Source organism: Vigna umbellata, chromosome 5 (assembly GCF_029865625.1).
Source record: "Vigna umbellata cultivar VRB3 chromosome 5, Vumbellata_1.0, whole genome shotgun sequence".
NCBI classification, from domain to species: domain Eukaryota; kingdom Viridiplantae; phylum Streptophyta; class Magnoliopsida; order Fabales; family Fabaceae; genus Vigna; species Vigna umbellata.
In genome coordinates, this window is record NC_142169.1 from 61,098,157 (window position 1) to 61,112,007 (window position 13,851).

At 34.1% G+C, this 13,851-nt stretch overlaps 1 protein-coding gene and 1 pseudogene across 1 annotated transcript; one reads left to right on the forward strand and one right to left on the reverse strand.

Annotated features, from left to right (window-relative positions):
• The first annotated feature begins 600 nt into the window (after positions 1 to 600).
• On the forward strand, positions 601 to 3,305 carry LOC124837963 (GDSL esterase/lipase LTL1-like). Its single transcript, XM_047313461.2, has 5 exons — positions 601 to 973; positions 1,094 to 1,224; positions 1,578 to 1,820; positions 2,016 to 2,268; positions 2,820 to 3,305. The coding sequence occupies exons 1-5, from the start codon at positions 736 to 738 to the stop codon at positions 3,053 to 3,055; spliced, it is 1,101 nt and encodes a 366-aa protein (XP_047169417.2). The 5' UTR covers positions 601 to 735; the 3' UTR covers positions 3,056 to 3,305.
• Positions 3,306 to 4,170: 865 nt separating this feature from the next.
• On the reverse strand, positions 4,171 to 8,790 carry LOC124838000 (uncharacterized; annotated as a pseudogene).
• Positions 8,791 to 13,851: the final 5,061 nt, after the last annotated feature.

The window sequence follows — 13,851 nt, forward strand, 5'->3', positions numbered from 1 at the left end:
ATGTCATCTTACCTATCGTAAATATTTTGTCTCATCCTAAAAACTGTGTTGAAATTCTCCTATATTTTAAAAATAAAACCATTTTTAAAATATCCTCTTGAGATAAACTAAATTTTCAGAATATAAACGAGTTTGGTAAATTTTTATATTTGAAAAGTTACATGCTCATTTTTCTGAGGTAAATCAGAATACTTGGTGTGGCCGTACATACAGAAAGGAAACATGCATGTACAGTACAAAATACAAAATGCGAAGGATAGTTCGATATAATTGAAGTGGTAAATGTTTGTCAGTTCTGGACAACGTAACGAAATTGTCAGTGCTGTTGTTTTTGATCCTTAATGAGGCACAGATTTACATGTACTTCCTTTCTTTCACCCATCAAAAGAGGGTCAAATCTTCCCCCCCACTTCGTTGAGGGCTTCTTCAGGCACATGGCTGTTTCATTTTCGTTAATGCATCATGTCTCTCTCTCACTCCATACACTGTCAGACACACCCATAATTTCCAACCTGTGCTACCTTTTTGCTACGTGGGCCATTCACCTTTTTCCAATATCACACACTCTCGATCTTATATAACACCTCTTCCTCATTCCTCCTCTGCATGCACGGACACCACAATAACATATCAGCTTAATATATATCTATGTGGGTGTCTCAACAGCTCTCATTATATATATAACTTGATCAGTTCGATATCCTCTTCTTCCTCGTCCAGTTAAAATCCAAGTCGATGGCTAGTTCTATGGCTCTTGCGTGTTACATTGTTGTTTTGATATCGATGTTGGGTTTGAGAGGTGCAGAGGCACAACGTGCCTTCTTTGTGTTTGGGGACTCGCTTGTAGATAACGGCAACAACAATTATTTGGCAACTACGGCTCGAGCTGATTCTCCTCCTTATGGCATTGACTACCCAACCGGAAGAGCCACTGGCCGTTTCTCTAATGGCTTGAACATTCCTGACTTCATCAGTTCCGTTTAAACTTCTTTTTCTTAATTATTGCTTCAATCTCTAGTACTGTGTCTGCATGCTTGCTTCAATATAATGTACTAGTTATTGTTCTCATATTCATCTATGCGCTCTTTTGTAGGTCAAGCTATTGGGGCGAGCGAATCCACATTGCCATATTTAGATCCTGAGCTCAACGGGGAAAGATTGCTTGTCGGTGCCAACTTTGCTTCTGCTGGAATTGGAATTCTCAATGACACTGGAATCCAATTTGTAAGTCACATCACTTGCTTCTGTGTTCCAGCTGTGTTGAAAATCCATGTTCAGAGTGTCCAAATTTTCAAACATAAACATATTCTTTAATTCAATGATTTATTTATGTACAAAAAATTAGCTGGGAAGATTTGAATCATATATACATGATATGGTTATATATTAATAACATGTCTAGTATCTCCATTAGCTGAGATGGATAGTGATTTAACAAGACTGGTGACATTTTTATGTGAAAAGATTCCCATGTTTTTCTTATAATTGACTAAATAAGAAAGAAAAAAGGTGGAAGAAAAAACGAAGGAGGCATTGACTATATATAGAGATAGATTATTTACAATATTGAATTGCAGGTAAACATAATCAGAATATACAGACAGTTACAGTACTGGGAAGAATACCAGCAAAGAGTGAGTGCTATTATAGGACCTGAAGAGACTCAAAGCTTAGTAGAAGGAGCATTAGTCCTCATCACTCTTGGAGGAAACGACTTCGTCAATAACTATTACTTGGTGCCTTACTCTGCAAGATCACGCCAATACAATTTACCAGACTATGTCAAGTATCTTATCTCTGAGTATAAGAAAGTCCTCGGGGTACGCAATATATTCTCTTCCATCAATTTTCTTTATTAGCTAGCTAGGTCTTTCTACTGACAATGGTCAACAACACTCATCACACGAAACAATATACACGTATCAGTACGTGTTTGGTGTTAAAGTAAATTAAGGTTTCATTATGATAAGCAAAATATTATGTGAAATTGAACATGTTTGTGTTATATATTTCAGAGGCTATACGAGATTGGAGCACGTAGGGTGTTGGTGACGGGAACTGGTCCTTTGGGCTGTGTGCCGGCGGAATTGGCCCAGAGAAGCGCAAACGGGGAATGCTCGGCCGAACTACAGCGTGCGGCGGCGTTATTTAACCCTCAACTTGTTCAGATAATCAGAGAACTCAATAGCGAGATTGGTTCTGATGTCTTCGTTGCGGTCAACACGCAACAGATGCACATTGACTTCATCAGTAACCCTCAACGATATGGTAAATAATATGCTACTAATTACCCTATGCATACACTGGCTTCATTAATGAACATGGAGTAGAGTAGGTGTACAATATTAAACTTCTGCCAGATTGCTGAAATAAACACATGATTTCTTAAAATTAATACGTGAAATGTGCTATAAATATATATGTCTAGCAATGTTCAAAGCCATTTTTCTAAAAGTAATATAAGAATGCAAATATTAAAGTCACGTAACTCACGTACACAGAGGAGACTATTTAATTAATGGGGATAAAGTTATATAGGTAGATGCCATTAATATAGGCACGGGCCCATGCATAATCATACGTGGGGGAGAATAGTTTCCCTTTCCTTTTCCTTTCTTTCTTTGTTAACCCTACTTTGCTGCATATCAAAAAGCCAGAGTTAAAAAGTTACGAGACGTTGTGCTCAGAATTGCATGATATGTAGTTCATGATGAACTCACACATACATATATAGAAAGTTTATCTTGACGACATTTTAGTTTTAAGAGTAACAGTGATTGTAAAAGTTTATTTATTAAAGGTGGTGGATGAACATGCAGGATTTGTTACATCAAAAGTAGCATGTTGTGGTCAAGGAAGGTACAATGGCATTGGACTGTGTACTGTGGCATCGAACTTGTGCCCTGATCGTCGCGTTTATGCGTTTTGGGATCCTTTCCATCCCTCAGAAAGGGCTAATGGGTTGATCGTTCAACAGATACTGTCAGGCACATCAGATTATATGTATCCAATGAATCTCAGCACCATTTTGGCTATGGATTCCAAGAAGAACTAGATCGTCCATCATCAAGGAGTTAAAGGAATCTGGTTCATCTTTTGTGTCTACCTCTTATAGTTTGTGATAAATATGTATTGAAATTTGGTGCATCTACAATTAAGTTATAGTGTGTCAGTGAATAGTATTTCATAATGTTGTGTCCTTCTTCTCTTGGGAAGTAGAAAAGAAACAGTGCACAATAATCGAGTGATTTTTAATCTTCAATAATTCCTTCTTTGTTTCTCCTATAAATATTTTATTTATTACATGTGTTTGAGTTTAGAAAATCGTATTGTTATCACAGAAATATCTGAACTTTTCATTCACGAACACAGTCTAAAATTTCAGTATCTAATTACGTGTAGTCAGAAAGAGAAAAATGATATCTATGAATTATTTCCTTAAAGTTTAATGTCTATATTTTTTGTTTTGCCTTGCTCTCCGCTGAGTAGAATCAGGCATGAAATGATAGATACCCCATCCGCCTATGAATATTACTTAACCCAGGACCACAAAAGAGGGTCACTGAACAAATTAAGCCAATCTTGTTTGGGTGGAATTTTATATTTCAAGATCAATTGATTACAACATTTAGTCTTTCTGTTGCCCAGAATGTCTAAATTTGATTTCTTAATACCTAAATTTTACTTCTTAATATTTGTTTATTAACATTAAATCTTAAAAAAAATATTTACTACTATAATTTTTTTATTGACTTTTCTTTAACGAATAATTCAAATTAAACTTTTTTTCTTCTTCTAAATCTTTTCAACTATAATAGACCTCAGCCTAAACAGGACGAGACCGTCTCAACCCTCCATGCTAGAAATAATGTCCATCCAACAAACATGATAATGGATAACTAATGGAAAATGCTAATCACAAATAAGAAAACCTTAAGAGGGAGTATACCTTTGAATTCTAAGTCCATGAACGACAAAAACTCATCTAAATAATATAAATAACCACTATCAAGAAAGTATGACATACATCTAATTATTTGTTACATATTACTATTGACCGTGATATTTGTTTTGCAAACTTTCTAACCGAAGAGTATATATAACAGTATATATATATATATATATATATATATATATATATATATAATCTTACCGACATCATGTCTTCTCTCACGGTTGAAAATCTTTTAAAAGCATATTTGGTTTTCGGTGCCTCATGCTTTTTCTTCCTTCTTTAATTTCCTTATCACCCTCTACGTGTCTCTTGCCCATTTCCACGTGTCTCTTCTCCATAACCAACTTTCTCACGTTTTTATCTGTTACATTATCTTTCCCTTCCAAATCAACCTTGTCCTCAAGGTTGAACTGAGGATAGTGCTGCTTAATGAAGATGAAATCTTCCCACGTAGCTTCATTAGGGTCTGATAGTTCCCATTGAATCAACAATTGTTGCACTTCTATACCATTCCGGAGGATGGTTCTAGCATCTAGAACCTGTTGAGGCTGAACAATAGGCCCAATTTCAGTTGTGGTAAGAGGTAATGGGAAATATGGTTTCTGTTGGTTACCGTAAAACTTCTTGAGCAATGAAATATGGAAAACAGAATGTATACGAGCCGATTCCGGTAATTCCAACTTGTAAGCCACCTGACCAATACGCTGCACCACCTTAAAAGGGCCAAAAAATCGCATTCCCAACTTTTGATTCTTTCGAAGGGCAATAGAGTGTTGCCTATAAGGTTGTAATTTCACCAATGCTAAATCACCCACTGCTAGTTGAACGTCTCTCCTCTTCTTATCAGCTTGGAACTTCATATAATTCTGGGCTTTGAATAAGTTATCCTTAAGTTGCTGCAAAAGTTTGTCTTTCTTGATTAAGGTTTCTTGCAGAGATGAAGAATCCTTAGAATGAATATGATAACGAATAACCGAAGGGGCTTCTCGACCAAACACAGCCTTGAAAGGACTCATTGCAATACTGTGATGAAATGAGGAATTATACAAATATTGTGCCCAAGATAACATTGGATACCATGACTTAGGATTCTCATAAACAAAGCATCGTAAATACATCTCAAGAGTCTTGTTAAGGACCTCCGTCTGACCATCACTTTGTGGGTGATAAGAAGAACTCATAGCTATGGTGGTGCCCTACGGTTTGAATAATTGTTGCCAGAAAGAGATAATAAAAACTTTGTCTTTATCAGACACAATAGATTTAGGAAAGCCATGGATTTTTGCAACATTGTTGATGAATGCATTTGCTATTGTTTTACTGTTAAATTCAGCTTTCAACGCAATAAAGTGACCAAATTTGGAGAGACGATCTACCACTACCATAATTGTAGCATAGCCATGAGAAGAAGGTAGATGAGTAATGAAGTCCATTGCATTGTCTTTCCAAATCTGTGTAGGGACAGGTAAAGGTTGTAGTAAACCAGCAGGCAAAACCAGATCACTCTTCGCTTGCTGACCTATGCTACACTTTTTTATGTAGGTTTTAATATCCTCCTGCATTTTAGGCCAATAAAACTCAGTGCAAATTCTCGCAACAGTTTTAGTCCTGCCTGCATGACCCCCGGTCTTGGTATCGTGAAATTCTTGAAGTATTTGTTGTCGCAAGGAAGAGCCTTTAGAAATCATCAGCTTCCCTTTCCTAAATACCAACCCATCCTTTATTTCATACTTAGGATCAATTTTAACCCTTTGAGCATGCTGATTAAGTAACTCAAAGAGTGTGTTATCCTTCTTTGTTTCCCCTACAACTTTGATCAACCAGTTACTGGTAGGTTCTGACCAAGCCATAAACAAGCTCCTAGATAAAGCATCAGCAGGAACATTTTCTTTTCCAGGCTTATACTGAATAGTAAAATCATAACCTAGAAATTAAGGTAACCATTGTTGTTGTTCAGGAGTTTGTAATGTTTGTTCCAATAATTCTTTAAGGCTCTTTTGGTTCGTCCTTATAATGAATTTGTGGCCAAGTAAGTAATGCCGAAATTTAGCCAGTGCTTCTGTAATTGCATAGAATTCCCTTGCATAGGTAGATTGTTTTTGCATTCTAGGAGATAGCTTTTTGGAGAAATAGGCCACTGGATGGTGTGCTTAACTCAAAACAACCCCGATACCGGAACCTGAAGCATCAGTCTCCAAAATAAAGGGTTCCTTGAAATTAGGAATGACCAATACTGGTGTTGAAGTCATAGCTTGTTTGAGTTGCAAAAAAGCTTGTGAAGCTAATTTAGACCAATGAAAATAATTTTTCTTCAACAAATTCATGAGTGGACCAGTCATAGACGCATAGTTCCTTATGAATCTTCTGTAGTAACCCGTGAGGTCTAGAAACCCTCTGAGTTGTTTGAGAGACGTAGGTTGTGGCCAACTATTAATAGCTTCCAATTTTGAAGTCTTCATAGCAACTCCTGCTCCAGATAACACATGGCCCAAATAATCAATTTGGACAACTCTAAAAGAACATTTAGAGAGCCGAGCATATAGTTTCTGTTGTTGGAGAGTTTGCAACACAAACTCTAAATGCAATAAATGATCATGCCATGTATGACTATACACCAATATATCATCAAAAAACACTAAAACAAATTTTCTCAAAACTCCTTTAAAAGCCTCATTCATAAGGCTCTGGAATGTAGCTGGAGCATTAGTGAGTCCAAATGGCTTAACCAGCCATTCATAATGCCCATGATGTGTTCTGAAAGCTGTTTTGTACCTATCCTCAGGCTTTAACAAAATTTGGTGATAACTAGATTTCAAGTCCAACTTAGAAAAAAACTAGGCTCCAAATAACTCATCAATTAATTCATCAACTGTTGGGATGGGAAAGGTATCCTTCACAGTAACAACATTTAATGCCCTATAATCAGTACAGACTCTCCATGATCCATCCTTCTTTTTGACCAAGATTATTGGTGAAGAGAAGGGACTCTTAATAGGTTGTATGATACCGTCTTCCAACATACCATGTACTAGTCTTTCAGTCTCATCCTTCTGACTGTGCAGATATCTATATGGCTTGACTTTGATGGGCTTAGATCCATCAATCAGGGGAATAGCATGATCATGTGATCGAGGTGGTGGGAGAGAAGAGGGTGTCTCAAAGACAAATAGATACTTGTGCTATAATAAGGCCAAGTCAGGTGCTACCTCAGCTGTAAACTCATCTAATGGAGATTGAAGATCAAGAGATTCCAAAAGTTGCATGCTGAAAGCTTCAACAATAGAATGAGTAAAAACCATTCTTTTGAGATGGTGTAATTGAGCGTGAGTAGGGGAATGATCCTTCTCGCCATGTAGGGTTATAAATCGTCCATTGTGCAAGAATTTAAGTTGCAATGAGTTGTAATTTGCAATGTCAGATCCTAGTGTTTTTAACCAATTAGCTCCGAGTATGAGATCAGCACCACATATAGGTAATAAAATGACAGGTACTTGAACTTTGGTGCCCTGAGCTTGAATATTAAGATCTGGAATCATTCCTTCAACAGTCATGTAATTGCCATTGCCAACCATAACCTTAAATAAGGGTGTGGTTCCACAGGTAATTTCAGAAAATTGGCCACCCTGGGTTGCAGAAAAATATCTAAGCTTCCACCATCAACCAAGACTGTCACTGGCAAGGTATTAATATGGGCAATAAACCGGATAGTCCCCACACCAGGACCACCTTTCAGAGCATTCAAAGACAAATGAGGAGGACTATCAATGCCACTTTCAGAGTTAGTATTACTATCGCCAACAGGAACATCAAAAATGGTCTCAGATTCAACTTCATCCTCATCAAATTATAGCATAAGCATTTGGCGGTTGGGGCAGCGATGGTTAAAAGTGAACTTATCATCACAAAAGTAGCACAACCCTTTTTCACGCCACAATTGCATTTCAGCCGGAGAAATTTTCTTAATAGCCCCATTTTTTAGAGGAGGGGTAGTAAGAGTGGGTAATAAGGGAGGCAAGGGAGACTTATTGTTATGTCGAATAACAGTAGCAGACACTGAAGTGGAAGGAGAAGTAGTAGCATGAAGGGGGGTATATTTATGAACATAATTGTTAGGACGAGAGGCAACTTTTGGTGCATATTTTTCTTCATACAATTTAGCCAATGACACAGCTCTAATCAAGGTTGTAGGACTCTGAGCCACAACATCTCGCCGAATATCAGGATTCAAACCACTCACAAAACAATTTAAAATAGCGTCATTAGGAAGGCCGTTAGATTGTTAGCTAAACTTGTGAATTTCAAGTAATAATCTGAAACGGAACCAATTTGCTGGAGTTTAAACAACTCACCCATAGGACAATCAAAAGGAGAGGGCCCAACTGAGATTCCAATGCACGAGTAAGATCTGACCAAGAATACATCAAATCCATCCGTTGCAGCATTTGAAACCACGAAATGACGTCTTTCTCAAAATGAATAGCAACAATTTCTACTCTATCCTCATCCGGTGTATGATGATAGCTGAAGAACTTTTCAGCTTTAAAAATCCACTCCAAAATTGGAGTATGACCATCAAAATATGGAAAACCAAGGGAAATGTCTCGAACAGAAGAAGTAATAGAAGCAACCGAAGAGCTCGAAGTACCTCCATCTGAGTTCGTACCATCGACGGCGCGACCGTGATTTCGAAGTAACAACTCCATCATTTTCTGGATTTCCTCAAAGCGATCTTGATTTTCCTTTTGATACTTGCGTTGTTCTTCCATCCACGTTGTCAGAGTATTAATCTGAATCTGCATAGTTTGAATCCGCGTACGATCGTTGTTGTCCGCCATTGATGTCAGTGAAAGCACCAATGTAACAATATATATATATATATATATATATATATATATATATATATATATATATATATATATATTCGATATATGTATAACAGTTGCCAACACAATACAAAAGAAAAGTGTGTTTAATAAAGTTTCAGTATGAGGTAATAAAAGAATGAAAACGCCACTAAGCAGTAAATCACCAGGCCACGTGCAATCCAGAATCAACCTGAAGCAGAGAATGACAGAGGTATGAATAGAGAGTGACAGAGTAGAGAAGTTTGGAGAAGAATTTTTAGGAAGAGGAATCTTACCCACACCATGCCTTCTCTCACGGTTGAAAATCCTTTGAAAGCATATTTGGTTTTCGGTGCCTCATGTTTTTTCTTCCTTCTTTAATTTCCTTATCACCCTCCACGTGTCTCTTGCCCATCTCCACGTGTCTCTTCTCCATAACCAACTTTCTCACGCTTTTATCTGTTACAGTCTCAATCAAGAATGGTAAAGATACTCAGACCTATATCCTTGAAGACACCTTGGTTTAAGAGGAGCAAACATAAAAGACGTTTTTATCTTCATTATCATTTATCTCTTCTCAATCATTGTTTATCTTTTCCTTTTGTTTTTCTTTTCTTTCTGTTAATGTTTTTTTTATCGTTTTGGTGTCATAGTTTGATGTCATTATTATCTTTTCATGTTGGGCCAACACAACATTACATATTTATGTTGGTCTTAATCTATTGCATTTACATGTCATAACCTTGTTGTCTTGATTGTTAGTTTGCGTTTAAACAATTAGTTTTAGTCTTTCTTGTTCTTGGTCACGAGCTTGCTTATATATGATCGAAACTTTTTACTTTTGTTTTATTTTTTATTTTTAATTGTTTTATACTTCAATTATCATATTAATCGAAACTTATTACAGAGCTTTTGGTTGACATCGGAAGTCTAAACTCGTTCTTTTACCTTGCTGGATATGTTTTGGTGTATAAGCAAAATATAATGATTAAAACTAGTGCTTTTAAAGTCTTTCACGATATTAATCTCCTCAAGTTAATTGTTGAAGAAAATGTGATTTTGCTTTCTGGTTAAATATAACTTGGAAAAAACATGTTTCCATTGGTCAATATTAACCCAAATAAAGTACTTGAAAAAAAAAACTAACGCAAAAAACTTTTTAACATAGCGAAACCGTATTTCTGTTCTGTTTTATGAATTCATACTAACACGATGAAACTATCATATTGATCTTTTTATACAAGAATAACACAGTAGAAACTTGTTTTTGTTACTTTTAATATATATATATATATATATATATATATATATATATATATATATATATATATATATATATATATATATATATATATATATATATATATATATATATATATATATGGGGTTTGCTAACGCGCGTACGTCTGTTTTTCAGTTGGTACATTTTAGCAATGTGTACCGGGTTTTAGTAGACAAAAATACCCTTATATATCATGGATTCTAAGTTTTAAGGTTAAGGGTATTTTAATAATTTTCATTCTCAAAACTTAAAAAAAAAAGAAAGCCCCGAAACCCTTACTCACCTCTCTCATTCCTCTCAATCCTTTCTCTTTCATCTCTCTTACTCCAACCTTTTCTCTGTCATTCCTACTGTAGTCCCAATTGAAAAAATAAGGTTTAATGTCTCAATAGGTCCCTATTTTTGTTCAGAATTTGAAATAGGTCCCTTTATTTTTTGGCGTCTCAATTGGATCCTTTCCGTCAATTTCATCAAACGGCGTTAATGAATGTGTGACGTGGCCTTACACGTGTCAATACTGTCCTCAGGCCACGTCACACATTCATTAACGCCGTTTGATGAAATTGACGGAAAGGATTTATTTGCATCAAATTAACAAAAATAAGGACCCAATTGAGACGCCAAAAAATAAAGGGACCTATTTCAAATTCTGAACAAAAATAAGGACCTATTGAGACATTAAACCAAAAAATAAAAAACACTTGCCTTTAAACAATTTGCCTTTGTAAAGAGTTGAGTAGTTGACATATTCACCTTCAGGCAAAGGTTCATTCAAGATCTCTTCAATTTCACCATCTTCACTAATCTCTCTAAAATTAGATAAGACAAAAATTATAAAATAAAAACTCATTATAAAATCATTTTTTGTAAGAAATTATTTAACAACAAGTATTTCTGATTTTTTTCCAGATCAATTACCAATTCCTTTATGCTTGTGAAAATTGGATAAGACAAAAATTATAAGATCAAAACTCATTATAAAATCATTTTTTTTGTAAGATTAAGTGTTTCTGATTTTTGCAATTGGAGCTACAGTAAGGATGACAGAGAAAATATTGGAGTGAGAAAGATGAAAGAGAAAGGGTTGAGAGGAATGAGAGAGGTGAGTAAGGGTTTGGAGAAATTATTAAAATATCCTTAACCTTAAAACTTAGAATCCATGATATATAAGGGTATTTTTGTCTACTAAAACCCGGTACACATTACTAAAATGTATCAACTGAAAAACAGGCGTACGCGCGTTAGCAAACCCATATATATATATATATATATATATATATATATATATATATATATATATATATATATATGAAAACTTTAATTCTGTTATCATAAAATTTTTAAAAAAACACATACAAATAAAACTTGTTTATGTCTGATGTATTTCTTCAAAAAAATAAAAAATGATTTGAGAGAATTAAATATTCCTCTTTGGAGTGGTTTATATTTCAACTTGATGGTTGAATTATCAATGTGTTCGAATAAGAAATTTTTAAATAATAACATGCTTCTATAAAAGAAATTAAAACATTTTATAACAAAATATTTTGAATGGATATATTGTTTTAAAGTTTATAGATGTATGATAGCAAATTCTTTATAATTAGAAAATTTTAAATTCCGAAGTGTAAATTTTTAAATTCCAACTTCACATTTCTTACATCTATATGCATTTCTTTTCATGTTTATTTGTGTGCTAGATTCCAGTTGAAGCGTTGGTTTTCGATCTTAAATGGAGAGTTATTCATTTAACACTATTCAACTTTCATTAGGTTTGTGTTTATTTGACATCATTTGTAACATAGTTAATTTAACATTTATCTTTTTTCATTAATGTCAAGTAGGATTTATTTCAAATCAAAGTCAACTAAAGTTATATTTGACAATATTGTCATGATTATTTTTGTATTGATGTATTAAAATTCATTAACATAAACCATTATTATTGCTATGTTTTTTAATGAATATTGGAAGGAAAATTATTGTAAAAGAAAATAAGTTATGTAATTTTAAAATTTGTATTAGTAAGTTATGTAATTTTTTAGAATACATGTTACAGTTTTTTTCCTGAACTGAAGATTATTTTTTAGTTGATAATATTGAGAGATTTTTTAATAGTAATTAAAATTTCAACAAGTTCGAATTATCTTATTTAGATAATTTTTTTAGAAAATAAAACAATAAAAATAATTTAAAATTCAATATGTTTTAATTTTTAAAAAAATGCGAATTACTCTATCTTAACTTGTAGGAAAGAGATTTTGGATAAATTCAAATATATGTATATGTTTATAATTACCATTCATTGAGTAAGAAGTACAACTGTGTGAGAATATGGTATCCAAGGGATAAAGGAATGAAAAATTAAAATTTTTCACGCGAATATAGGTACAACTATTCCCTTTTTTAAGAGTGGGTACAAAAGCATCCATTATTTCCATTTTTTTTCACAAAGTTTTTATCCTTTAATTTAACAAATTTGTTAAAAATGTAAGTTAGCTTATATAGTTTTATAAACAAAAACTAGAATAATTATGACCTTTTTATATATAAAAATGTATCAGTTAATGAAAGATATTTTTTAAAAAGAAAATAATTAATGTTATTTTAAATTTTAAAACAATATATAAATACAATAAAAAAATTCCTAATTTACAGATAAAATAGGAAAAGAAAACGTATATATAATTTGAAAATTTAATTAAAACATTGTCGGTGCTAAATTTTTTGCGGTATGGGCCTAACAATTAATGGTAGGGTGTTGCTCCCTCCACCCCCACACATCTCTTCCTCCACCTCCCCAATTTTCTAAAATGCCAATTATATCCTTCTAAAATGACAATTATATCCTTTTAATATTTTAATTTATTTAAAACTTCTGATTTATTTCCCTCTGCACCTCTGCACCTCTTCCTCTCTTCCATTTCCGTTTACCTTTCTCTCTTCCGTCAAGCTTCTTCTCCACCGTTTATCATTTTCTCTTCCGTCAAGCCTCATCAACGTTTAAAAACTAATCATATATAACATTTAAAATTATAAATTTAAATATAAATTACTGTGAATAAAATAAACAAATAAAATAAAAACGAAACGTAAAACGAACGCTGCCTCTGGACGGATGACATCCTTCAACGGATGTCAACATCCGTTTAAGGCAAAACGGATGTCGACATCCGTTTAAGGTAAAACGGATGTTGAGATCCGTTTTTCCTTTAAATGAATGTGTGTTGATTTTTCTTAAACGGAGTTCAACTTCTGTGGAAGAAACAGATGTTACAAAGAGGGTCACGGATGTTAACATCCGTCCAACTAGTACTCAATTGTTTTGTTTGCTAACGAAGAAACGAAATAGAAAATTAGAGTTATTCAAACTCAAACCCTAACATTACAAAAAAGAAGCAATGTATCGACTTTTCTCTTGCATTCGCCATGACCAAGGATCTTCCTTTGAATCTCTCCTTGCATCAAAACCTGCATATCCATTTTATGAAAGTAGCTTAAGGTAGCATAAGATGATGGAAAAGTAGGGAACAGTGTGGGTGTATAACCTAGTTAGTGCAGACTGGGTAGAAGAATATGGAATCAAGGAAGTCAATGCTTTTATGGAAGCTTTTTGAATTAATTGAACTTCAATAGTTGGTCTGATGTTGTAAACGGAAAAGAAAAAAAAAGAGTTCGGAAGAAAATAGAAGTAGTGGTGGTGCATTAGAAGGCGTTGATGACTTGTTCGAAAGATCAAACAGTTGGCATGCATGATGAGAGGCATGGAC

What these genes read in the sequence shown, in the direction of transcription:
- LOC124837963 (XM_047313461.2), top strand. Translation starts at nt 736, where the DNA reads ATGGCTAGTTCTATGGCTCTTGCGTGTTACATTGTTGTTTTGATATCG. An exon ending in ATGACACTGGAATCCAATTT is followed by an intron (nt 1,225 to 1,577) that starts GTAAGTCACATC and finishes ATTGAATTGCAG; the next exon opens with GTAAACATAATCAGAATATA. An exon ending in CAGTAACCCTCAACGATATG is followed by an intron (nt 2,269 to 2,819) that starts GTAAATAATATG and finishes ATGAACATGCAG; the next exon opens with GATTTGTTACATCAAAAGTA.